Below are 27,093 nucleotides of genomic sequence, written 5' to 3' on the forward strand. Positions count from 1 at the left end.
TCTAGGATCACTGTCCTTAAGAATAAGAAAAGTTGCTTTCTAGTCTTGATCTTTTGCCATTACTCCATAATGTATTTACTCTTATCTTAAAATTTTTGAGTTGTAGTTACTATTCCTTTTACATTTAAAAAATTTTGTTTTGAAAGGTCAAGGGTTTAGATCCCCAGACTGGCCAGCTGCCCACCCTCCCCCCCCCAATTATTTTGAAATAATTCTACTTATAGAAAAATTGAAAAATTAGTATGGAGAATTCCCATATATTCTTTACCAAGCTCTTCCTGATGTTAACATCTTATAAATCATATTATCAAAATTATTGAAACCAGGAATTAATATTGATAACAATACTAGTTACTAATTTACAGATCTTATTTGAATGTTACCAGTTTTCCCATTAATGTTGGTCTTAGATACAATCCTGTATCTCACATTGTATTTAGTTAATATCTTAGACTTCTCTAAGCAGACGTAGTTCTATCTGGGATAGTCTTTCTTTGTCTTTAAGACCTTGATACTTTTGAATAGCACAGGTCAGTTATTTTCTGAAATATCCCTGAGTTTGGGTTTGTTGATGTTTTTCTTATGATTAATTGAGGTCATACAGTTTAGATAAGAATGCCACAGAAGCGATGCTGTAGTATTCTTAGTGAATCACATGAGAGGGTACATGTTGAACACATGTTATTACTGGTGATTTAATTTTGATCATTTGGCTGAGGGGGTGTCTGCCAAGTTTCTCCACTATAACATGACTATTTTTCCTTTGGTAATTGCTAAGTATCCTGTCAGGAGATACTTCGAGACTATGCAAATATCCTATTTCTTATAATACTCTCAGAACTCACTAATTTTATTTATATTCTTATTCCCAGCAGTTATTATTGTGGTGTTTGCCTTATGATAATTTTCTGTTTTTTTATCATCCCTTTTACATTTATTAATTGGAATTTTACTGTAAGGAAGAGCTGTTCCTTCTTCTCATTTATTTATTTATTCAATTATTTACTTATATCAGTATGAACTCATGGATGTTTAGTTAGTTTTTAACTGTTACCTTTTTGTATATGTCCTGATGGTGAGCTACCTCAAATTCTTTGTGGAATAAAGCAGCAAATGAATAAATAATAAATAATACATAAATAAAATATAATAAGTGTGGAAATGGATGGTGGTGATGATTATACAGTAACGTGAATATACTTAATGCCACTGAATTGTGCACTTAAGAATGGTCAAAATGGTAAATTTTATGTTATGTGTATCTTACCGCAATTTTTTAAAAAACTTGTAAAAATAAAGATGTCAAGGAATAAAGGAGAAAGTAATTAATTCAGAAAAAGTTCTCTGATATCCAGTGATATTTCTCATCAGTTTGTGTGTTTAGCCTTGGTTGTTTCTAAAAATAATTCAAATTTCTATTTGAACTGAACTTAAATTGTTACTAAGTATTATCTTCCCCCTAGTTCAATTTCTTCCATGTATTATATGGAGGCAATCAAGAGTTAACTTAATATATTCCCCTAAGGGGTCTTTTGAGAAAGCAAGTACAAAAATAAACCAAGAAAATATAATAAGGAGATATTGATCTTTCTAAGCAAGGGCTGACTTGGTGAAGATTAACCTGGCCATTATGTAATGGGTGGAGTCTAGCTGGGTATTTATAACCAGGGAAACCAATGAGAAGGCATTTTCATAGTAAAGGCTATGATGAAAGCATCTGACTTAGGCCACTGGGTATATCAGCTATCTATTGCTGTGTAACAAATCACCACAAACCTTAGTGTCTTAAAACAGCAACAACGATTTCTCATTCTCTGTATTTGCTGGATGGTTCTGCTGGTCTCTCCTAGGCTTACTCATATGGCTGCTTTGGTAGATTGGCAAGAGCTTGAGGATCTAAGATAGCCTCACCCATATATTTGGGGCCTCGATGGCGATGGCTGGACAGCTGAGACTTTTCTCTCTATGGAGTCTCTTATCATTTGGTTGTCTAGCCCAAGCTTCTCTACATGACAGCTGGGTTCTGAATGAATGAAGGCAGAAGCTGCATGTTGCCCTGAGACCTAGGTTCTGTAACTCTTACCTCACTTATGACACATTTATAAGCTCAGGGGTTTTAGCAATAGACTTCACCTTTTGATGGGAAGTTAACATCAGCATTACACTGCAGAGGGGTATGGACACTGGAGACAGTATTCACTGGGAACCATTATTATAACGATCTGCTGTGGTTGGAGATAAAGCAAAAGGAAAGGACTTGACTATCGTAAAATGCTCAAGAAATGCTATGAAATTATTTATCTAATGGCATGGAGACAAAGGGAAGAAAGAGTTTCAAAAAGGAAAGGAGTGTCAGCATGTCAAAGTATACAAAAAGGTTAGGAAGAATATGGCCTGAGAAGTCTATTGTTTTGAGTCAGTAGTTTTTGAGTGAGCATTTTCAGTAGAGTTTGGAAAAGGTTGAAGAGCATTAAGGAGAGAACATGTGTTGAAGAAAAGGCAGCTATCTGTATTTATATTTGAGAAATTTTATTTTTTGAGAAGATAAATGGTAGTTAAATGGGACAGAAGATTAAACAGAGTATGATTTAGACCCAATGCATGTTTGAAGGTAGATTCTATAAAAAGTGAAAGATGAAAAAGGCTGAAGGGTATGTGTATGGAGGTGAGGGATTGATGGGGGAGGAAGTGGGCAGAGTAAAGACTTGACAAGAGTTGGGAGAGGATGTGATACAGACCACAGTTGCAGGGATTGTTTAGTCTTGAAGGAGCTGGATAGCCTGAAACTGGAGGGAAAGTTAAGTGGGTGGGCAAAGGGAGGAAGAGAGAAAGAGAAAGAAGGTTCTCAGTTTCCATGAGGTTGGAAATGAAATCATTTGCTGGCTGTCGGGTAGGACGGAAGACTTAGAAGAGAAGTTTGGAATAGCCAATGCAGGCAATGGATATTAAAACAGTAAGATAAATCCAAGGACTTTGGAGCAGTTCTAGGGACTTAGTAAAAGTAAAGTCTTTAACAAGCCAGGTCTTCATATTGTGACTTTAACAATACTCTAGGAACGTCATTGAAGATAGATAGTGGCAGGTACCCAGAACTTTTAGGGAATAAGGGGATTCAGAATGCTAATGAGGGATGTATTTAAGTGACTGATCTATAGCTAATATTTTTCTTTTTTTTTTTTTAATCTTGCAAAGGCTTTATTTGAAAATTTTGAAACTTACATCCCACAAGAATTCAAGAGTTTCACCACAAGAAGAAAGAGATAATACAAAAATATATATCACAGCATAGGAGCCAGATAAGAGGGAAAGAAGGAAGGTGGAAAAACCAGTGAGAAGTAGGGAAGAACCTGAGAAGGAAAGGGTGGAGAGGCAGGAGGAGAGAGAGTGGTATAGCTAATATTTTTCTATAATTTAGTCTTTTCTCTCTCTTCTGCCCTTTCCATGATTCCAGGAAACTTGCTGAATTATTCTAATTTTGCTAAATGAAAGTTCCTTTTGACAGTTTCATTTGTAAAAAGCTATAGTTTGACCAGCCCCATATTAGAGCATTTATTGTTATATCTCATTTCTGATACCAATTTTTGGAAACAACTTCCAAATTTCCAGAAAAGTGGGACATATGGAGAGGTAAAATAGTAAATATCCTATTCAGGTAGAAAGTACCTTCACGTTTTTTTCTCACTTCATTCTCAAAAATAACAATATATTTATTTGCTGTCATTTTACTTTATGTCATTTTACTTTATTTTGAGACTACAGTATTAGATGAATAAAAATTTAGAACTATATCTTCTTAATGAATTGTACACTTTATCATTATGTAGTGACCAGACCTCTTTTCCTTTAATAATCTTTTTTCTGCCTAAATACCTATTTTATATTAATATAGCTATACTAGTTTGTTTGTTTGTTTGTTTGTTTGTTTGTTTGTTTGGTCATTATTTACCTACTTAATCTTTTTCTATCCAGTTACTTTCAACCTTTCTGTGTATTTTTGTTTTGTGTCTTTTGTAGCGTGTTTGTAGCTAGGTTTTGTGGGTTTTAATTCAATCTGAAGATCTTTGTCTTTTGAATCGACAGCTCTAATTTTATATCATAAAATGAAATCAGATTTGAATAGATCTCGATAGTTATTTATTGATCACTAGTATGCTAAATCACTATGAGAAATGTAGAGAAATATGAGAAAATTTGCCCTCAATGAGCAATTTTAAACCTATGAATTTTCCCTTAAAATATAGCACATACATTTAAATTTTTCAAAGGAAATTTCTTTCTGACTTATTTATTAGGATTACTGGATACACCAATTTCTCAATTATATAACAAGACTTTATAAATCAAAAACAATACATGTGGCCACATATAATTTTATCTTTAATTGTTTTTTTTATGATAGGCAAGTAAAAAGAATTATCCATGTTTTATCAATTGAGACACTGAAACTTAGAACAGTTAGACTGATTGAAGGTCACAGAGCTGGCTAAATAGCTGAAAATCTGATTTTAAGATGTTCTGGGGCTGTGTGATAGTTTTTCTACTTATTTTCATAGGCAGAAACTTATCATTAGTGAAAAGATGTGGATTTCAGAGTTATTCAGTTGAGTTCCAATCCCTTCTCCAGTACTGGTTAGTTGTGTGATTTGTTTCATATCACTGAAACTCAGATTCCTCATTTGAGTTACCTACATCACAGAATTGTGGTGAAGACTAAAGGAAGCCATAGGTGTATGGTTTATAGTGTAATGTATGATACATGTGTAACACATGCTCAATAGCTGGTAATATCATCTTCGTTATTATTAGTAGTAAAAATTAGCTGTTACAACCTTTCCCAAAACTTGTCATCTTGTCTCATTAATTAGATGAATTGTCTTTGAATTGTGGAAAACTGGAATTGAGCCAGGAGAAAACACTAACAACATGGCCCTTAAATGTGAGACAGAAAATTTTCTACAAAACCTGGGTTATGTTGCCTCATTTTTTGTTTTTGTATGTCTACCATAAACTTGAAGAAGTGTTTTACTGTAGTAAATTGTGATTGGGAATTTTAATAGATACATTTTTATTTTAAAAGGTAAAGCTTAAATTTTTTCCTTAAAAGTGGTGGCTTTTTAAAACTTTCCACATTTCTACAAAGTCTGGTTTAACTCAAGAAACTCATCAGCTTTAATATTAAGTTTCCCAGCTTTTCAAAGATTTGTGACCCTACTCTGGCATAACATAAATGTGAAATGTAATTTGAGTATCAATATTACACTACAGTAAGACCCTTTATAAAAATAAAAACTGTGTTGATAATTCTTTCTCCTTAGAATGAGGCCTTTCTGAGATTCCTTTTCTCTGAACCTACAAAGATGAAATATGGTCCTAATAAAATGTACATTTTGAAATACACTATACACTTAGGAAATCAGGCTTGTAGTCAAGATAATAAAATTTGTTGGGTTTTTTTGGAATCGTTTGATATACAGGCAGAGGTTTGAGTTATGTTTTTCTATTCCTGCTTCTGATGACCATTTTTCCTTTTCTTTTCAACTTGAAAATTGGGAGAGATGTTATTTTGTAGATTCTTTCCTAGGCTTGTGAAAAAGGGTGAAGTTCTATATCAGATAGATTCAAAGTTGTTATACTTACATGCATTTTCCTGGCCTTTTAAAAAACAGAGCAGGAGTTTTAATGATGAATCTCAAAAGGAAATAAGCAATTGTATTATATTTTAAAAAAAGGAATTCTATACATCTTTATCTTTCATTTTTTCTTCTTCTTCACTTTACATGAGAGCAATTATAGCCCAAGTCTTAAGTTGGAGCCAAAGAGAAAAGAAAAGATTCTACCCCTTTTAGCTAAATAGTATTTTAAATCCTAAAATGTTCCACAACTGCTAATACAATAATCACCTCAAGTATTAATCACTTCCCACTATCTTAATTGTAACATTAACTTTGAAAAAGACTGAGTCATTAGTCAGGTCCCCTGTTGCCTTTAGTGTCACAGTCCAGCTGAGGTAGTTGTTGTGACACACCAGGGCATCCCTCCAGCAAAATTTAAGAATCTAATCTAGTAAAACCTCATTGCTTTTTTAAAGTTTTTACTTATTTTTAAATTTACATACAATAAAATTTACTCATTTGATATTCAGTTCTATTAGTTTTGCCAAGTGTGTAATCAAGATACAAAACAGTTTTATTACCCCCTCAAAATTTCCTTATGATCCTCTTTTGTAGTCAGCCCTCCCCTCCTACCCCCAGTTCCTGGCAAACCCCTGATCTGTTTGCTACCCCTATAGTTTTGCTTTTTCCAGAATGTCATGTAAATAGAATCATACAATATGTAGCTTTTTGACTCTGGCTTCCTTCATTAGCATAATACATTTGAGATTCATTTGTGTTTTTTGCATGTCAGTGGTTGGTTTATTCCTTTTTATTGCTGAGTGGTATTCCATTGTATGGATGTACCATAGTCTATCCATTCACTAGTTGAAGGACTTTCAGGTTTCTTCCAGGTTCTGGTGATTATGCATGTAGCTACTATAAACATTTGTGTACAAGTTTTTTGTTATTGTAAGTTTTCATGTCTCTTGGATAAATACCTAGGAGTGGCGTTGCTGGGTTACATAGTAAAGGTATATTTAACATATAAGAAACTATCAAACTATTTTCCAAAGTGTCTGCATTATTTATTTCTTCTCTAATTATTCTGTAATTGTTTTTCTGTAGAGTTTTCCCAAGAATTATAGGACATTGAAAGGAAACCTGCTACTCATATGATGAAGAGTTTATTCCGTATTTACTGTTAGGAAACTGAATGAGCTTTTTGGCATTTCATTCACACTTGTCCATGATTAGCTTTTGGTGTCCACTTCATATTTTTCATTCCCATTAATATCCGCGCTAGCGACTTACCATTAATCTTGTTGCAGACTCCTTTGTGCTGCTCTGGTGTCTAAGATTCTACCTCATTAAAAAGGCAGCATTTCCTCTCTTGTCTTTGACTATAGATCCTTTCCATTCCTTCTGTCAATTGAAATTTCCTTTCTCTTTTTTCATATTTCCAACCTCCTCTAAGGGGATTGCATTATTTCTGCATTAACTCCTATCTTGTTCCACATGAATGTCCAGAACTGTGAAGGGTCTAAGATTTCACTCTGTTTACAAGCTAACAAATTATCCTGGCATAATTTAATGAAGGCTCACAGTGTTTTACATTTATCACAGTTGCTCATACTGTTCTTTTAACTTGGTCATTTCATTTGAGGTCAATCATTGGGATAAGGCCTCGGATTCTGAGCTATAAGCAGAAAAGATGCACATGTTTTCTGACACTTGGTGTGCTTTGCACTATCTTCCTTTCCTTTGGTTATTTTGGAGATAAGTATTAACATGATAGTGCATCTTTGTCTTGAGGTATCAGCCCCCTTCCTAGCACTAGGGTTGTCTCTCTTGCTGAAATATTTGCCATTCACCCTGCTACCGTTAGGATGATTAGTGTCAAGGGTATATTATCAATAAATGCTCATTATGTATCCTCTTTGAAAAAATGTCCTAAATCCTTCTGTATTCTGTATTTGTAGACACACATATTGGTAATGTATGGAGTACATTTAGAATATATTTATCCAGCATATTTAGGATATCCAGTATATTTAGGATATCCTCTTATTGTCTACCTAGATGACCAACAACTCGGATTTCCGCATAACAGGACACTAATTCTGTTTCCCAGACATTGTCCGAAGCTGCCATGGTAATAAACCCATTCCCAGGCTTTCAGATCTTGTCTACATGGTATAACAAAGCTGTGATCTATGAATCTAACAGCTGAATTATGTTTATATTATATTATCTGGTATCACTTTCCACTTTTTTCCAGCTGTTATATTAATTATTGCAGTGCTCCAAACCACTTTCAGCATAGGTATTGGGGCTGAGTGTTACAGGTACTACTATTATACCCTGTTTACAGATGAGAAAATAAAGGCACAGGAGGCTAACTAGCTTGCTAGGGTTATAAAGTTAAAAACTGAGAGAGCAGGGTTTAAACCTTAGCCTCCACAGTCTGTGCTCATAACTGCTTCACTTTACTGCCTCTTCAGATTTTTGTCATATGGGAGTTACAGGGATAGGTGTTGTTATGGATTTACAGTAGGGGCAATAGAGTTTGTGGAGGAATGAGTTTCAGCCAATTCTTGAAATAGGGGATAGGTTTGAATGTATGGGGAAGAGAGAGCATTCCAAGGTGCACAGAATGAGCAAAAGATCAGAGATAGGACTAACGTGAGTATGTTCAGGGTATAATGAAGAGATTGGGTTGGTTCTATAGAAATAGTAAATAACCAATGAACTTGGTTAGCACTAAAGGTGTATCCATTAGAACTTTACTGAAAAAAATACCGAGCATTTTTGTCTCAGAGTTTTTAGATTAATTGGGTTCTTAAAAAAAAAAATACTGCTAATCTTAACTCATTCATTAGGAACACTGATTCAGATTTCTGATAGTAATACATCAGTATGGAAATATTAGAATAAATTAATAGTCTATATTACAGAGTTTTTCAGTCTTTTCATTTTTTTCTTGAGCAAGTTCTGCCCACACCAGCATAATATGTTTATTTTAACTTGTGATGAAATTGGTCCAGCAGAAGAAGTTGGATGTATGTTGAGTTGCTGCCTGATGTCAGAAGAAAAATGTTATTTTAAGAGTACTAGTCATTTTTGGTGGAGTGAAGATCTTGCCATGAAGTTGTCATTGGCAGGTTTACAGGCTACTGAACATGGCTTTGTTATTTACAAAAACCACAACACATACATACCGAGAAAGTAGATATCATGTGAAAATATGTAACTCTGTCAAAGAAATTCATTCTTATGTAGCCTAGTAAAAATAAGAATTTTTACTGTGAAGGGAAGTTGATTCTTTCCCTAAATTTGGAGCTGGAGAAATATGAACTCTTCTTTGGGTTTTGTAACTAACTCAATACCCAAACTTGAAATGTACATAAAATAAACAAATCATCCACCAGTATATATTCATTCACTTGTCATGTTTACAAATTGGAAGAAGTGTGAAGAGCGGGGAAATAAACTGATACCAAAGATTAGGAACTGAAGAAGTTTGAGAGATATAGAGTTGGCCAAGTGGGAATTTCTTTATAGAATCTTTTGTTTTGACTTGTGTGAATAAGCTGCTTGTGATTATGTAAAGAATTTTGAAGCATAATTTCCTTTTCTAGAATAGATAAGCAAACCACTTTATAACCTTCTGTGTAAGACTCTGTATTTGCAGTTATCTGGCAACTTTTTTGAAATAATTAAAAGTAACATTAAAGATTTTCTTCCAAGCAAAACTTTTATCAATATAATGACATTTTATGTAGTGCCTTACCTATACAGAAGTATAATTTGTACCTCAGATTGCTTTGGGCTCTTTAAGCCTTGGTTCATAGCTATTCTGGAATGTGGCCTATCCAGAATATATACAAAGTTTTATTTTATTTGCAATTGATTTAATACATGTTTTTGCACAGGCTTACAAAGTCCTATGTTGGTACTATGTCAAACTATGTTGAAAATACTTTCTCCGATAAAATGAATAGAAACAGTAGCAAAATCCAAATCCTAACTGACCTTTAAATGAGTCCTTTAGAAGGCTAAAACTAAGGGCTTCTAAGTATATTCATCCAAAGAACTGTTTGAAACGTACCTCAAGAAAATGTTTATTTTCTAAATCTTTTAATTTGGGAAAGACTCTCAAATTGTGATTGGTTTTCATTTATCAGAATGAACCTGTAAACTTTCTCCCCTCAATGTATTACTTATTTATTTTGTTTTGTTTTATTTTGGCAGCTGGCCGGCACAATGTCTCCTCTGGATTTATTGTTCATCATTTCCTCACCTTAAAGTTTCAATTCTCCATTAATTTCTTCCTGGGCAGAACATATTAGCTTATGATTCCAGAACAATCTTGTGTGACCTTGAATAGGTTACCAGAGTTAATCATCTGAGCCTTAGGCTTTTGCTGCCATACAATGAGATTATTTATTATTTAACATGTTGTCATTTCTAGCATGTACTCTCAGTGCCATGTAGGTAAGCCTGCTTTTGGAGGCTTCCGATCTGGAAAAAGTATTAATATACAGACACACACAAATTGGGGTGTAGGGTGAGAGGGATAGGAAATGAAGAGTACTGGAAAGGAAACTGAGAATGTTAGCTTTATAATTATGAACTGTACATAATTTTGTGTACTCTACTGTTTACAGTTCCCAATTTAAATAAACTAAGCAGGATAGAAAGTAAATTTGAACTAGAGTTAATTTTATCATCCTTATAAAGTTGTCTTGAACATTTATTAAGAAAAATAAAATAGAATTTATTTTATTAAGAAGACATTAAATCTTAGTTGATAATGTTTCTTTCCTTCTTTCCTTTTCAGAGTATATATGTAACTGCTCTGTGGTTGGGAGCCTGAATGTGAATCACTGCAATCAGACTACAGGGCAGTGTGAATGTCAACCAGGTTATCAGGGACTTCGCTGTGAAACCTGCAAGGAGGGTTTTTACCTGAATCACACATCTGGGCTCTGTCTGCCGTGTATCTGTAGTCCACATGGAGCCTTCAGCATGCTTTGCAACAGGTAAGCTACAGAGGGTAGAGGTGAAGTTCATTTTATTTTAGCAAGAAAGTGAAAGGGTCCTGCTCTCAAGGACCAGACTGGCTTAAATAAAGGAGAAGTGTCATAGATTTACAAAATATTTTATGTACTTTTATTCCTTCACTTTATATGTTATATTTAATGTCAGGATTAAAAAACTTCTAATTTACTGATTTAGTTCTTCAAAAGCACCTTGGTCACCAATTTTTCTTTATGATGGTTTCTCTAAATTTCATGGAAAAAATATTGAGGAAGGAATCTGATTTCTGGAAGGGCTAGCTTTCAGGCATTTCCAGTGGAAATGTTTTTATTATGTTTATTAACATACCACTGGAGTTCGAGGAAACTTGTTCTTTGGTTTATTTTTTCTCATCAAATTCTAGATTTGTTTCTTTGGACATCTAAGGCTTAAACTTGGGAATATCCTAATTTATTTAACTAGTGGTAAACAGACTGCTTTCACTCAATTTACCAGTATATTTTTTAGACCAAAATTAGATTAAGCAGGAATTATCTGGAAATTAGTTTTAAACTATCATATTACTTGGAGATGACTTAATCTAGTGAAATAATGCCCATTTATCTGAGGATTTGCCTTCTACTACAATGAAAATTATTCTTTGACCTTTTATGAGGCACTTAGTTTTTTTGGACCCCAAGTCAAAAAAACTGAAAGACACAATGTTATGTAATGGACAGAACAGAAGCTTTGGAATCAATGTAACCTTGGTATGAATCCAAGATCCGTTGCCACTTAAGAGCTGTATGTCTTGGGCAAGTCATTTTATTTCACTGAGGCTCAGTTTCTTTTTGAGGCTGTTGTGAAGCTTAAATGAGTTGATGTATGTAAAATGCCTAGCACACATCACTTAATAAATTCCAATTTATTTTAATTTCAAAGAAATATTGATTTAAATAAGGGAATTTTTTTTTAAAGTTCAAAGTTATTTGATTTGATTTGATTTGATTTTTTTAAAATTTTTATTTTCTCCATATACATCGTGATTGATTACTGTTGCCCCTTACCAAAACCTCCCTCCCTCCTCCCTCTCCTCCCTCCCCCCAACAATGTCCTTTCTGTTTGCTTGTCGTATCAACTTCAAGTAATTGTAGTTGTTATATCTTCTCCCCCTCCCCCCGGTTTTCTTTGTGTGTGTGTGTGTGTGAATTTATGTATTAATTTTTAGCTCTCACCAATAAGTGAGAACATGTGGTATTTCTCTTTCTGTGCCTGACTCGTTTCACTTAATATAATTCTCTCAAGGTCCATCCATGTTATTGCAAATGGCAGTATTTCATTCGTTTTTATAGCTGAGTAGTATTCCATTGTGTAGATGTCCCACATTTTCCGTATCCACTCATCCGATGATGGATATTTGGGCTGGTTCCAACTCTTGGCTATTGTAAAGAATGCTGCAATGAACATTGAGGAACAGGTATACCTTCGACTTGATGATTTCCATTCCTCTGGGAATATTCCCAGCAGTGGGATAGCTGGGTCATATGGTAGATCTATCTGCAATTGTTTGAGGAACCTCCATACCATTTTCCATAGAGGCTGCACCATTTTGCAGTCCGACCAACAATGTATGAGAGTTCCTTTTTCTCCGCAACCTCGCCAGCATTTATCGTTCAGAGTCTTTTGGATTTTAGCCATCCTAACTGGGGTGAGATGGTATCTCACTGTAGTTTTGATTTGCATTTCCCGGATGCTGAGTGATGTTGAGCATTTTTTCATATGTCTCTTGGCCATTTGTATATCTTCCTTAGAGAAATGCCTATTTAGCTCTTTTGCCCATTTTTTAATTGGGTTGCTTGTTTTTTTCTTGTAAAGTTGTTTGAGTTCCTTATATATTCTGGATATTAATCCTTTGTCAGATGTATATTTTGCAAATATTTTCTCCCACTCTGTTGGTTGTCTTTTAACTCTGTTAATTGTTTCTTTTGCTGTGCAGAAGCATTTTAGTTTGATATAATCCCATTTGTTTATTTTTCCTTTGGTTGCCCGTGCTTTTGGGGTAGTATTCATGAAGTCTGTGTCCAGTCCTATTTCCTGAAGTGTTTCTCCTATGTTTTCTTTAAGAAGTTTTATTGTTTCAGGGTGTATATTTAAATCCTTAATCCATTTTGAGTTGATTTTAGTATATGGTGAGAGGTATGGGTCTAGTTTCATTCTCCTGCATATGGATATCCAGTTATCCCAGCACCATTTGCTGAAGAGGCAGTCCCTTCGCCAGTGAATAGGCTTGGTGCCTTTGTCAAAGATCAGATGGCAGTAAGTGTGTGGGTTGTTTTCTGGATTCTCTATTCTATTCCATTGATCAGTGTGTCTGTTTTTATGCCAGTACCATACTGTTTTGGTTATTATGGCTTTGTAGTATAGCTTAAAGTTGGGTAGTGTTATGCCTCCAGCTTTATTTTTTTTGCTCAGCATTGCTTTGGCTATGCGTGGTCTTTTATTATTCCATATAAATGTCTGGATAGCTCTTTCCATTTCTGAGAAAAATGTCTTTGGAATTTTGATGGGGATTGCATTGAATTTGTATATCACTTTGGGTAATATGGACATTTTCACTATGTTGATTCTTCCAATCCAAGAGCATGGGATATCTTTCCATCTTCTTGTATCCTCTCTAATTTCTCTCAGCAGTGGTTTGTAGTTCTCATTATAGAGATTTTTCACATCCTTTGTTAACTCAATTCCTAAGTATTTTATTTTTTTGGTGGCTATTGTAAATGGGCAGGCTTTCTTGATTTCTCATTCTGCATGTTCACTACTGGAGAAAAGAAATGGTACTGATTTTTGTGTGTTGATTTTGTATCCTGGTACTGTGCTGAAATCATTTATCAATTCCAAGAGTTTTTTTGTAGAGGTTTTAGGCTGTTCAATATATAGGATCATGTCATCTGCAAACAGGGACAGTTTGACTTCATCTTTTCCAATCTGGATGCCCTTTATTTCCTTCTCTTCTCTGATTGCTCTGGCTAGTACTTCCAACACTATGTTGAATAGGAGTGGTGAGACTGGGCATCCTTGTCTAGTTCCTGTTCTTAAAGGAAAAGCTTTCAGCTTTTCCCCATTCAGGATGATATTGGCAGTGGGTTTGACATATATGGCTCTAATTTTGTTGAGATACTTTCCCTCTATACCTAACTTATAGAAGGTCTTTGTCATGAATGAGTGCTGAATTTTATCAAATGCTTTTTCAGCATCTATAGAGAAGATCATATGGTCCTTGTGTTTGACTTTATTAATATAGTGTATCACATTTATTGATTTGCATATGTTGAACCAACCTTGCATCCCTGGGATGAATCCCACTTGATCGTGGTGAATAATTTTATGTATATGTTTCTGTATTCTGTTTGCTAGTATTTTAGTGAGGATTTTTGCATCTATATTCATCAAGGATATCGGCCTGTAGTTTTCTTTTTTGATTATATCTTTACTTGGTTTTCGTATCAGGATGATGTTTGCTTCATAGAATGAGTTTGGCAGATTTGTGTCTGTTTCAATCTTTTGGAATAGTTTGTAAAGAATTGGTGTCAATTCCTCTTTGAATGTTTGGTAAAATTCTGCTGTGAATCCATCTGGTCCTGGGCTTTTCTTTGTTGGGAGCCTTCTGATAACAGCTTCAATCTCCTTTATTGTTATTGGTCTGTTCAAATTTTCTACGTCTTCATGGTTCAGTTTTGGGAGCTTGTGTGTGTCCAGAAATGTATCCATTTCCTCCAGATTTTTAAATTTGTTGGCGTATAGTTGTTTATAGTAGTCTCGAATGATTCCTTGTATTTCAGATGAATCAGTTGTAATATCGCTGTTTTCATTTCTAATTTTTGTTATTTGAATCTTCCTCTTCTTTTTGTTAGCCGTGCTAATGGTTTGTCAATTTTATTTATCTTTTCAAAAAACCAACTTTTTGATTCATTGATCTTTTGTATTGTTTTTTGGGTTTCAATTTCATTCAGTTCTGCTCTGATCTTAATGATTTCTTTCCGTCTGCTAACTTTAGGTTTGGATTGTTCTTGTTTTTCTAGTTCTTTAAGGTGAAGTGTTAGGTTGTTCACTTGCCATCTTTCCATTCTTCAGAGGTGAGCATTTAATGCAATAAATTTCCCCCTTAATACTGCTTTTGCCGTATCCCACAGGTTTTGGTATGATGTATCATTATTTTCATTAGTTTCAATAAATTTTTTGATTTCCTGCTTGATTTCTTCTTGGACCCATATGTCATTAAGTAGAATGCTGTTTAATTTCCATGTGTTTGTATACTTTCCAGAGTTTCATTTGTTATTAATTTCTAGTTTTAATCCATTGTGGTCTGAGAAGATACATGGGATAATTCCAATTTTTTTGAATTTATTGAGACTTGATTTGTGACCTAAAATGTAATCTGTCCTGGAGAATGATCCGTGTGGTGATGAGAAGAATGAATATTCTGAGGTTGTTGGATGGAATGTTCTGTAGATATCTGCCAATTCCAATTGGTCTAGGGTATTGTTTAGATCTTGTGTTTCTCTACTGATTCTTTGCCTAGATGATCTGTCTAATATTGACAGTGGGGTGTTCAGGTCCCCTGCTATTATGGTATTAGTGTCTATTTCCTTCTTTAGGTCTAATAGAGTTTGTTTTATAAATCTGGCTGCTCCAGCATTGGGTGCGTACATATTCATGATTGTTATGTCTTCTTCATGCATCAGTCCTTTTATCATTAAGTAGTGTCCCTCATTGTCTCTTTTTATGGTTTTTAGTTTAAAGTCTATTTTGTCAGATATAAGAATAGCTACTCCAGCTTGTTTTTCTTTTCTGTTTGCATGGTAAATCTTTTTCCATCCTTTCACTCTTAGTCTATGTGAATCTTTATGGGTGAGGTGGGTCTCTTGAAGTCAGCATATAGTTGGGTCAATCTTTTTAATCCAGTCAGCCAGTCTGTGTCTTTTGATTGGGGAATTTAAGCCTTTTACATTAAGAGTTGTTATTGAAAGGTGTTGATTTATTCCTAGCATTTTATTGGTTGTTTCATTGTCTTAGGTGTCTTTTGTTCCTTGCTTTCTGATTTACTGTTTGGTTTCTGTGTTTGTTAGTTCCTTAAGTTGTAGATAGTGTTTTTATTTGATTGTTCTCTCTTCATGAATGACATTTTTATTATACTAGTGGGTTTTGTTTTTTCTTGGGTTTTTATGGCAGTGGTAGTTATTTTTCAGGAACCAAACCCAGTACTCCCTTGAGGATTTCTTGTAAGGGTGAGCATGTGGTAGTGAAATCCCACAGTTTTTGTTTGTCTGAGAAATATACTATTTTCCCTTCATTTCGGAAGGATAGTCTTGCAGGGTAGATTATTCTTGGCTGGCAATCTTTGTCTTTTAGTATTTTGAATATATCATCCCATTCCTTTCTAGGTTTTAGGGTTTGTGATGAAAAGTCTGATGTTAGCCTGATTGAGGCTCCCTTGTAGGTGATTTGACACTTCTCTCTTGCAGCTTTTAAGATTCTCTCTTTGTCTCTGAGTTTTGCCAATTTGACTATAACATGTCTTGAAGAAGGCCTTTTTGGGTTGTATAAGTTTGGAGATCGTTGAGCTTCCTGGATCTGAAGATCTGTGATTTTTTCTATACCTGGGAAGTTTTCTGCCACTATTTTGTTGAATATGTTTTCAATGGAATCTCCATTTTCCTCCCCTTCTGGAATACCCATGACTCGGATATTTGAGCGCTTAAGGTTGTCTGATATCTCTCTCAGATTTTCTTCAATGTCTTTGATTCTTTTTTCTTTTTTTTTTTTGTCTGCTTGTGCTATTTCAAACAGCCCATCTTCAAGTTCAGAGGTTCTCTCTTCAACTTCGACAAGCCTGCTGGTTAAACTCTCTGTTGTGTTTTTTATTTCGCTGAATAACTTCTTCAGTTCAGCAAGTTCTGCTACATTTTTTTTCAGGACATTGATTTCCTTGTACATTTCCTCTTTCAGGTCCTGTATACTTTTCCTCATTTCATCACGATGTCTAGCTGAGTTTTCTTGTATCTCATTCAGTTTCCTTAAAATTATCACTTGAAATTCCTTGTCAGTCATTTCAAGGGTTTCTTGTTCTATAGGATCTAGAGTTTGAGATTTATTAACTTTTGGTGGTGTACTTTCTTGATTTTTTGTATTTCTGGTATCTTTTTTTTATGTTTATTCATTGTGGCAGGGGGTTTCACAGTCCACCGGTTTGAGACTATTGACTAACTAAGATGTTGCTGTGGTTGCCAATTTGGTATGGCTACCTCCGTGACTGCTCAGTTGGCCTCTAGTGCCTTGTGTGTGTGGTTGCCTCGGGTCTTGGGCCTCTTCGGGGAGCCACCTCTCTGGTCAGCTTGGACTCTGCTGGACTGCTGGATCACGGGGCGGTACCACAGGGTGTGTGGTCTCTGCTGAACTTCCACTTCCACTTCCCTTGCAGGACTTCTCCCTGTTCCGTGTGCTCTGGCCCGGGCTGTTGGATCATGCATTGGCAACCCCACAGTGTGTGTGGTTTCTGTCGAGTCTCTGCCTCCCTAGCTGGACACCTCCCCACTCTGTGTGCACTGGGCTGGGCTGGGACATGTCTTCTGCAACCCTCATCTATCAGCTGGGCCTTCAAGACCCTGCTCAGCACCGCCTCGCCCAGGAAGTCTACCAGGTTTCTGCTAGGCGCAGACGACCGGTTGCTCTGGGTGCCTTTGTAGCACTGTGTAGATCTTTCTCGGGACTTATCACCTTCCTCCTGGTATCGCGGTTATTTGTGTACTTGTCTTATCTCCCACACCAGAGCATGAACTCCTCGGGGGAGGAGCCTGCAGCACACAGTTCACCTTTGAATTCCCCCGGCGAGGACCGAGTCTGGTGCCCGCCCGCAGTCAGCTCTCCTGCAGGTTCATGCGAACTCGGGAACTCTCCAACCACACTATTCCTAACCAGAAATCGGTTAGGCGTTTTTCCGAACTGGTGGCCGCAGAGATGGTATCTGCCTCCCGGTAAGAGGAAGTTTACCGGGGGCCGGAGCCCAGGGTGCGGTGGAGTGACAGTCGGCCCAGCCCGTACTTCCTTGCCCTCCTGACCCTGGCCGGGGACGCCCCAGGCCACCAGCCCTGCCAGAGAACCGTGGAGGGAGTGGGAGGGGAGGCCGGCCCACAGGCCCTGGGAAGCCCCGCGCCGGGGAAAGCAAGTGGGAAGGCTCAGTGAGGAGCCGAGCCAGGCGAGGAGGACAGGCTGGGCGAGGAGGACAGGCTGGGCGAGCCGGGCCGGAGCCGCCACCACCTGAGAAAATGGAGGCAGCCCCAGGGCCGGTGAGTGGCCCGGTGGGGCTGGTGGAAGCCGGGCGGGCATCCGCCGCCCAAGCAGGGCCATGCCGGGGCTCACTCACAGTGCTGTGCCAGGTTGGGCGGCTCCCTCTCTGCCTCTGCGTCATCACCGTCCCCGTTCTCGGCTGCCGCTGCCTCGGGCTGCTCACTCAGTCCCACGGCGCAGCTCGGGCGCTCCCAGGAATCTTCTTATATGCCGGCCTGAAACCTCAAATCCTGAATAGGGCCGCTGGCCGCCTTCAGCGCGGCCTCGGCCTCCAGGATCCTGGCAGCGTCAACAGCATCCCCGGCGCCGTGTTCCCTGTTTAGAGATTCGCTTTTCCAGCTAAGAAACAGTTCTTTTCCTGCTCCATACTTCAAAGCTGTCGCCTGTAAATGAGGCAGCCTCTCCTGCCGAGGGCAAAGTGGCGGTCACCCCCACAACCGGCCACCAGCAGCCTCTCCATCTCATCCTCCCTGCTCAGGAGAGGAGGCTGAGGTTTCATGTGAATTTCCCAAATCAACAATCATCTGCCTAATGTATCCAGCTTCTGTCACCCTTTAGAAGATCTCACCCTATGACAGGATGACGTCATTTTTGTATGGCCAGATTTTTCCTCCTCACCCACTCTCAGCAGGAAGTAACTTCAGAAGAATGAGACCTTTTCCCCTCTTCTTATACTTAAAAGGCAGGAATGATAGATCTTGAATGTGGCCAGCGCCATCTTGGACGCAGTCGCGTCACTCAAATAAGGGAATATTTTAAAAGAACTTTTAGCTCCTTGGCAGAAAAAGTACTTTATACTTGGTCTTTAACAATAGATAATTTAGATGCTTTATAAATCATATTGTACAATATTGTATCTTATTGTACTTCTGTTAAAAATATAGAAGTGAACTTCATTAAGAAGTTTATAATTTCAAATGCAGCAATAATCCATGTTTTGTCTTCATCCTCACAGCAACTCCTTAAATGTGCGTTGTTAGGTCACAAAGATAATAAGTGGCAGAGAAGGAATTCCAAATTAGGTCTTCCAATTCTAACTCCAGTGTCCTAAGCCACCACACCACATGGCTTCTATAATGAGAAAACTGATAATCGCTCTGTTCTTTGAGATTGAGAATATAGTAGTTGCTTACCATTGCTCTCTCCACTACCACCACCAAATCATGCCCATACAAGTTATAGTCAGAAGTTTCACATTCCTTACTATTTTAAAAGACAAGATATCAGTAAGTTTGTTTATGCTGCTATCTCATGGAATGTCTACGTCTTCCTTTAGAATAAAATTTTGCAAATGTATTTGCCTTGAGAACTTTCAGAGAGAGAGAAAAGTGTTTATTTCTAAGCCAACTGCCTTATTAGAGGAGAAATAAGGAAAGGATTAAGAGAGAGTTTTAGAAGCCGAAGAAGAGGAAAAAACAGTAATACTAATATTTATGCTAATATCTTACTGTTTTCATAGTTATTTTATAAATTACTTCTCATTTATCTTTTCCCTGACAGCTGCAATCGCTTGACATGTAATAAAAATAATAACAGGAACCAATTATTAAGCATGTACTATGTGGTAGGGCACTGTGCTAACCGCTTTTCATGTACGTTATCTGATTTAATCTTCACAAAAACTCTTGTGAGAACACAATTATTTTCCCACTTTGAATATGAGAATTCTAATGTTTAGAGGATATAGTTAACTTACCTAAATTTACACACTAAGGCTGTCATTCAATCCAGTTGAATAAATGTAATATGCAAGCAGAGTCTACATAATGACTTCACAGTTAATGTCTTTCCTAATAGAACATCTTGGTATTTAACAGCCAAATATACTAGAATTACTTATCTCTCAATTTAATGTGTTTTGGCTGATGATTATATAAGAAGAATTTGTATTTATGCCCCAGAAACTCAGTAAAGCCATGTACCACATTTTAGACAAAATAACGTGTGGGTAGTCTATGTTAAATTACCACTATAATTGGTAGAATGTCAGAATGACATGTAGACAACTTGAAAGGTTCATGGAAGTCAACAGAGGATATGTAGTTTGTTACTGCTTATAGCCACTGTTAGCAATCATAGGAATTGTTTTCCTATCAGGAAGTAATGCTTTAAGGATTCTACATCCTAAAATGGGAGTTTGTGACTTTTGTATAGGTGCTTGATTGTGTTTTAGTTACAGTTTAGGAACTTAGTTGTTTTAGGTTGATGTGTAAAGAATTTTATTTTTTTTTCATTTAAAATATTGGAAAATATGTTCTTCATTAATATCTCAAATAGAATATCTGGTTTTCAGTAATGGATGATTGATACTAAGCAAGAGGTGGAAGATACCTGTATCATCATCATCATCATCATCATCACTTCTCTATCTTGACTATTTCCTATGTGTACCTGTTAGGTTCTGTTATGCTTAGTAGGTTTCTTTTTTTAATGAGGTAGCACATGATATATTATTTGCATAATGTCAAAGTTTGTTGATTTCTCAAATCCTTTACAATCTCCTTCTTGGTGAAATTTGAGAGGACCTTGCTTCCCCTGCAATCTGTACAAGTAATGGCTGTTTTTTCTCTCAGATTCCTTTCACCTCTGGATTTGTGGAGTTTGAATAAATATCTCCCTTGTTACTCATTGCTGCTTTCAGAGTGCCCTCCCTTCCTCCTTCCTAACCCCCCCCCAAAAAAACCCCACCTACCTTTGAAACTTATGGGAATAGACTATGCTATTTCACCTCCTTATTGCTGTTCCCACTCCTGGGCACCGCCTCTTATTTCTTACACGTGGCTCACTGTTATCTCTCTGTCACTACACCTATCATAATTCTGGATGATTGCATTATCTGTACATAATTCTAACAATACTTTGTTTCTCAGTTTCTTGACCTCTCTTCCAGTAAGTTTTCCTTAACACTCCTTCCAACTTTATTTCTTATACTTGCCCTGTTTCTTGTTTGTCTTTGGCCTCAAGGGTATGCATATTAAATTTTCAAGGTAAATTCATACTTATTTTCTATGGGTTACTTCAAAGTGATATTGTTTTTAATTTTAAAAAATATTATTTTTAAATGTCAGGCGATTTGTCAGAAGAAGTAATACATCACAAAAGTCATTTAAAAGCCTGTACTTAAAGGAAGTCTTTACAAGGAAGGCATGGGAGCTCTAAATCTACATAACCCTAAGCACTGCATTTATAGTACCAAAAAGGAAGTTAAATTTACATGAGACTAGAAGAACAGAAATAGGAAGTTGCAGAACTATGTGCTTTGCAAGAACAAATGGGTGAACTGTGAGGAAACACCTCTAGGTTCTGCTCTGCTATAAGTTATGTGTGGGTAGGTTAAGCGAAAAAGGAAATTGTAAGCAAGTAGTATGATGTGTAATAGAAAGAGAGTGGAATATGAAATCAGTAGACATAGATTCCATTCGTGGTTTAGCCACTTACTAACTGTATAACCTCGATTAAAATATTTGACCTCTCTGAACCTCAGTGTTTTCATCTATAAAATAGGATTAACATATCTAACATGAAGGATTTTTTTGTGAGAATTAGAGTGTGTGTGTGTGTGTGTGTGTGTCCATTTGTATTGTGACTGGCACATAGATTCAGCTCATTAACTCCCTAGGAGTTGAATCTGTTTTTGTTTTTTTGGTTTTTTTTTTAAGTGAGGAATAGAATCAGTGTTATACAAAAGGGAAGGATTAAGTCAACCACACTTGGGTATGAGTAGGGATTGGGGTAATTGTTTTTTGCTGGTAGGCTAAAGAGGAAATTGTTCATTATAACAGAAAAAAATTAGCTTATTTCTTCTATTTTCATAAAAAACCTATTATATCTTTTTAAGTTGAACATTCCCTATTTTAGAATAATAATAATAGCTAAAATTAATTGAACACATGCTAGGTACTATCCTAAGCCCTTTGTTGTTATTAATTCACTTAATCCTCATAGCAACCATATGAGGTATGTATTAATACTATATTCTCATTTGTATAGGGAAATAATTACAAGTTAGGTAACTTCCCTAACTTACTAGATTACGGCTAGTAAGTAAAAGAGTTGGGATTGAAACATTTGCATTCTGGATCTAGAGTAGGTACTCCTATCCACTATGCAGGTACAGCCTTTCTCAAAATCTCAGATATTGAGCAAAGAGACTGAGTATTTTAAGAAACTTTGATGCTGCGGTGCAGACTGCTTGATGTTTTCTAGGAATTTCTCCTAGTTGTACTCTGGTAAGTAGACCCTGACCTTGGTGTAATGTAGCTCATGCTATATAAATACCTCTTCCTGGAGAGGATTAATCTCAATTTTGGCTTAGTAGAAATTGAGAACATGAGAGGATCAGCCCTTCGATGAACAAGTATAAATAGTAATATATATTATATTGCCTTCACTTTGTATTAGGCACTTTGGAGTAAAAACAATATTTCTTTTGCTCTTGTCAAAAAACTTATAATTTATGCAAGAGTAAAGGACACAAAATTACTAAAAACAATATAAGACAGCTTATAAGTATGTGCTTAATTTGTGAATACAGTAATTTAGAGTAAGAAAACAAGGATAAACTGAAGTAATAAGGAAAGGCTTTCCAGAGGAGGAGGTAACTAAGATGTGCCTTACAGGTTACGATTTAGGGAGACAGAGAGATGAGAAGACCTTATCAAGAGAAAAAACCATGAGAATTTAAGTGAAGATGATTTCCTAGGGTTATAAAATGAGATGAGAAATCTGACCTCCTAATACCAACTCACATTCTCTTCTGTCTTGACCTCTCTGTTCTCTTTCTAAACATAAACAAAAGCAGAAGAGTAGGCTCAGTTCTATCCGATTCTGTCATAAATTGAAAGTCTATGGAATGAACAACTGGCTTTTAAAAAATTCATTTCCCTGTTCTTTATGCCCATATATTTCAGTGGGAGTTGCTCCAGTGAGGCTAGATTTTAGCCGTAGGAGCCAGATGTGGGTTGAGCAATGTCTTTGTGTGCAAACACAAAGTCCTTTATGTACTGACAGATGGCCACCTCCTCACATCAGTATTGGTGTTCCAACCTGTTTAATTGGAAGGAGTTGGTCTACAATATCTGAACTTTTCATTTTTGCTTTTGGAACACATTTCTAATGTTTCACTGATTCACATTTGACATATGCTTAATAAATAAATGAAGAAGTCAGATAGCATTTTATCTCAAAAAGCAGTACACCTAGTGAGAGCCTGAATTTCTTAATGTAGCTCTTAAAATATTGTCAGGGCTGACTTTATATGTAGGCAATTATAAACTAATTTGAGATTTTTAAAAAATGTATTCATCATAGGTTAGTGTACAAGGTACAACATTTTAGATTGTCTTAGAAAAATAACAAAGAAGTTCTGTAGTGGTCTAATATCCTTTTCCATAAAATCTGTGGCTGCTGCTATACAGTGTATTTTGAAATACTTACTTCTTTGCATTTTTAATTATGGGAATATGCCCCAGGACAGAAGGCAAAATTTTACTTATGAAGTAAACTGATGCCAAAATAAATTTCAAATAGAAAGATGATGAAACACCTCTGATGCTCATGTTCATATATACAGTTCTGAAAATCATCTCTTGTGTAATACTTGGGACTAACAGCTGCTTGTGCAAACTCTTGTTTATTACTTTGCCTATAATTCTGGAAGATCAAGAAAAAAATGAACACTAGAAACAATTAACAATTGAGGGAAGCTTTGTCATTTTATTTTCTCACTGTTTTATTTAATAAAGACATTGCATTTGCCAACTACATGTCAAAAGACATTATCCCTATTCTCGAGGAACTTACTGGCTTGTGGAACGATAGACATGCAACCAAAATATGAGCATCCACAAAGTGCATAGGGAGATTCAGGGAGGTCTTAAAAAAGGAAGTTGTGTTTGAATGGAGATTTGAAGAATGAGTAGAAATTTGTATGAAAGGAAAAGGTACCATTAATAGATTGTATGTGGTTCATTATTTCTTGAAGACAAAGCATGGTAGTGGTGAGGAGAAAGGGTTGAAAGAGAGTAGGAAATGACAGAAGATGAGACTTTTGTCTATTTGTCTACTGTTGTGTCTCTAACATCTAGAACAGTGCCTGGTACCTAATAGACGCTCACTCAGTAAACACTTGATGAATGAATAAAGAATAAACAGGACCAGATTAGGAAAGGCCTGATGTGCCATGCACATTTGTTTATCCACTGAAGAAAATTGAATAAGAGGTGACATCAGATTCACTTTTTAGAAAAATCACTCTGCCAAAAGTCTGGTGGTTAGAGAGAGCAAGCTCAGGTCAGGAGACCAGTGAGAAGGCTATTGTAACAACCTAAGCAGGAGAAGTTAAAGGCCTGATCTAAGACATTGACATTGGCGTTGGCAATGGTACTGGAGAAGAAGGAATCTATTTAAGAGATATTTGAAACATAAAATCTATGGGACTAGGTGGTCGCTTATATGTATGGAATACAGGGTGGGGAGAGAGAGAGAAAGAGAGAGAATGTGAGAGAGAGGACTCCCATGTTTCTTTTCTGGCTTGGGCACATGAATGAATTAACTAGATAAAGAATACAGATAGATAAGCAAGGTGGAGGGAAATGATAATGATGATGTTGGCTTTCAAACATGTTGACTTTGAAGTGACTGTGGGACGTTCGAGGAAGAGATGTCTGGTAGACACTTGCATATACACTGTGTGCCAAATTCAAGAAATCTTTTTTTTTTTTTTAAAGATGACCATTAAGGGGATCTTAACCTTTGACTTGGTGTTGTCAGCACCACACTCTCCCAAGTGAGCCAAACAGCCATCCCTATATAGGGATCCAAACCCGTGGCCTTGGTGCCACCAGCACCACACTCTCCCAAGTGAGCCACGGGCCGGCCCAAGAAATCTTCTAAACTAGCATATTCGTATACCATTTTGTGGGAAGATGGAACAAAGCCTCATAGCTTTACTTTTATTTTAAAATAACTTTATTCTATACCTCAATTATTATTCCTACAGTTATGCCAGTCTCTAGTTTATTTACCTTTTTTTCCATTGTAGTAAAATATGTATAACATAAGGTTTGCCATTTTAACCAGTTTTAAACATACAATTCCATGGAATTAATTACATTCACTCTAGCTTAAATTAACTCTTTTCTGTATGCTTCGATATGTTTTTCCTTACAAATACAATTTTTAAAAGTAGCCATTTTGGTCAAAAGTAGGTAAATGATCTTAGCCTTTATCTTATTGTTTCAATAAATCTTTTATCCATTTGTTTCAATAAATCTTTGTACAGTGACCAATGGTTTATGTCTTAGAAGATATCTTAAGCACATTACACCAAGGATCATGTTAAGTTCATGGAAAAACAAATTAACTAAAATTTGAATGTTAATAAATGCTCAGAGAGGGGCTTGTTCAGAAAAAGGCATTGAGTCCATTGAGATTTAAGTGTAAATAGTTCATATCTAATGTAGTCTGGAAAGCTCTGTGTGTTTTTCAGTGCATTTCTGTCGTAAGGCCTCCATCCCATACAAGGCATAAGCTGCTCCCCTGATCTTCTAATTATTAACTAGATATCAGCTGTAGTCAAATGAATGAAGAAAAAAAACACTCTTTTTCCAGCTATTGGTGACCTTTGTGAATATAAACATGTCACAGTAATTTGATATTGCTGTTGGTGAAACATGTCACTGTCTTTAAACCATGTTGTAGACTCCGCTACTTGTTTCATTTTTTAAAGCTACCTTTAGATCAGTTTGGAATTTTTAAAATAAATATCTTAGAGTTTTGTTATTGATAGTATTAAAAGATCATTCAGTTTGCTTCTTTAGAGAGACACCCCCCCAAATCTGGTAGTTGTATATATGCAAATAGTATAAATAACTAAGATTGTATAAATAGAGTGTTTGGTACCAAGGTATTTATTTATTCAATAAATTATGTGCAGAGTTTGTTGGATAAATAAATACCTTGATACTAAGTACTGCATTTATGTGCAAGTACTTTAATAAACCTTGTGAGAGATAAAAGATAAATAAGACAATGGGTCTCATTACAAAGGAGCTTTTGGTCTAGTAATGGCACTAAGAAATATATATAAATAGTTATAATACAAAGTAAAACTTGACCCACATCACAAAGTATAAATATAAAATGTTAAGGGGATTAAGAAGCTAGGAGACACCACTTATATCTGGAAAAATCAAAGCCGAATTCATTGAGGAGGTAGCTTTTAACCCCAGTTTTGAAGAAAGGAAAGGATTTGGACATACAGAAGTGGAAAAGATGGGAAAGAACTTTACAGAACAGAAAACAGCAAGATTAATGTCTCAGATATGACTTAGGCTTACTCAGGATGTCAAGTGGAAGAGGAGTGGAGGCAGGAGATGAGTCTGATAGGTCCTACTGGAGTCAAGCCACAGAGAGCCTACGAGCCAGACCAGTGATTTGGGTTTTATTCACTAAACCATTTTTAAGCAGGAAAAAGATCAGCACTGTGTTGTAGCAGTAGTAGAATTGGTAGAGGTAAGTAGTGGGAGATTAGAGGCAGAGTGAAAACTAGCAAGGGCTAAAATTAGGGTAATAATAGTGAGAATGGAGAGAATATTGAGAGAGTGGAGAATTGAGAATGGTGATATGCCATTTTAGCAGTGTTTCTGTGCATAATTCTCTAGAAAGTTTGTGACTTTTGTGTTAATACATACACACATCAAAAGGCAGTTTGTATTTCTAAGTCGAATTTATTGAAACGCTCAGTCCCAGGATTTCTTCTCAGCTCTTCATCTTCTCCTTATGCCTACCAGTCTTCCTTTGTTGCAAGCTACAGGAATTGAATCTGCTTTCCTATGCTTCAGCAGTTGTTACCACCCACTGTATCCCATGGAATTTTTATTCCCCCATAAGCCTTGCTGCTGAGTGTCAAACAGTGTCCCCCTATGTTCTTTCTGTGTTGCTGAAAATAAATCCAAGGGCCCTTTGCCTTCTCAGAGCTTAAAAAACTGTTAATCTTTACAGGGAGGCCTTTGGAGTAGCAAACATAATAGAAATGGGAAGTTGAAAGTTTATATAATTGACAAACTTTCCCACAAAGTGTTCAAATATAGTTATACCTCTTTTATTTTTTCTGTTAATTGCTCTGATCCTCATA

General features: G+C 36.3%; 1 protein-coding gene across 1 annotated transcript in view; it reads left to right on the plus strand.

Moving 5' to 3' along the window:
• The window catches only part of MEGF9 (multiple EGF like domains 9), a 130,504-nt gene that overhangs the window by 65,046 nt on the left and 38,365 nt on the right, over positions 1-27,093 (plus strand). Inside the window, exon 2 of the mRNA XM_063082466.1 lies at positions 10,435-10,636. Coding sequence (XP_062938536.1) covers positions 10,435-10,636 — 202 coding nt within the window. The remainder of the gene's footprint in view (positions 1-10,434; positions 10,637-27,093) is intronic.

The sequence above is a fragment of the Cynocephalus volans genome, chromosome 17, assembly GCF_027409185.1.
Source record: "Cynocephalus volans isolate mCynVol1 chromosome 17, mCynVol1.pri, whole genome shotgun sequence".
Lineage (NCBI taxonomy): Eukaryota > Metazoa > Chordata > Mammalia > Dermoptera > Cynocephalidae > Cynocephalus > Cynocephalus volans.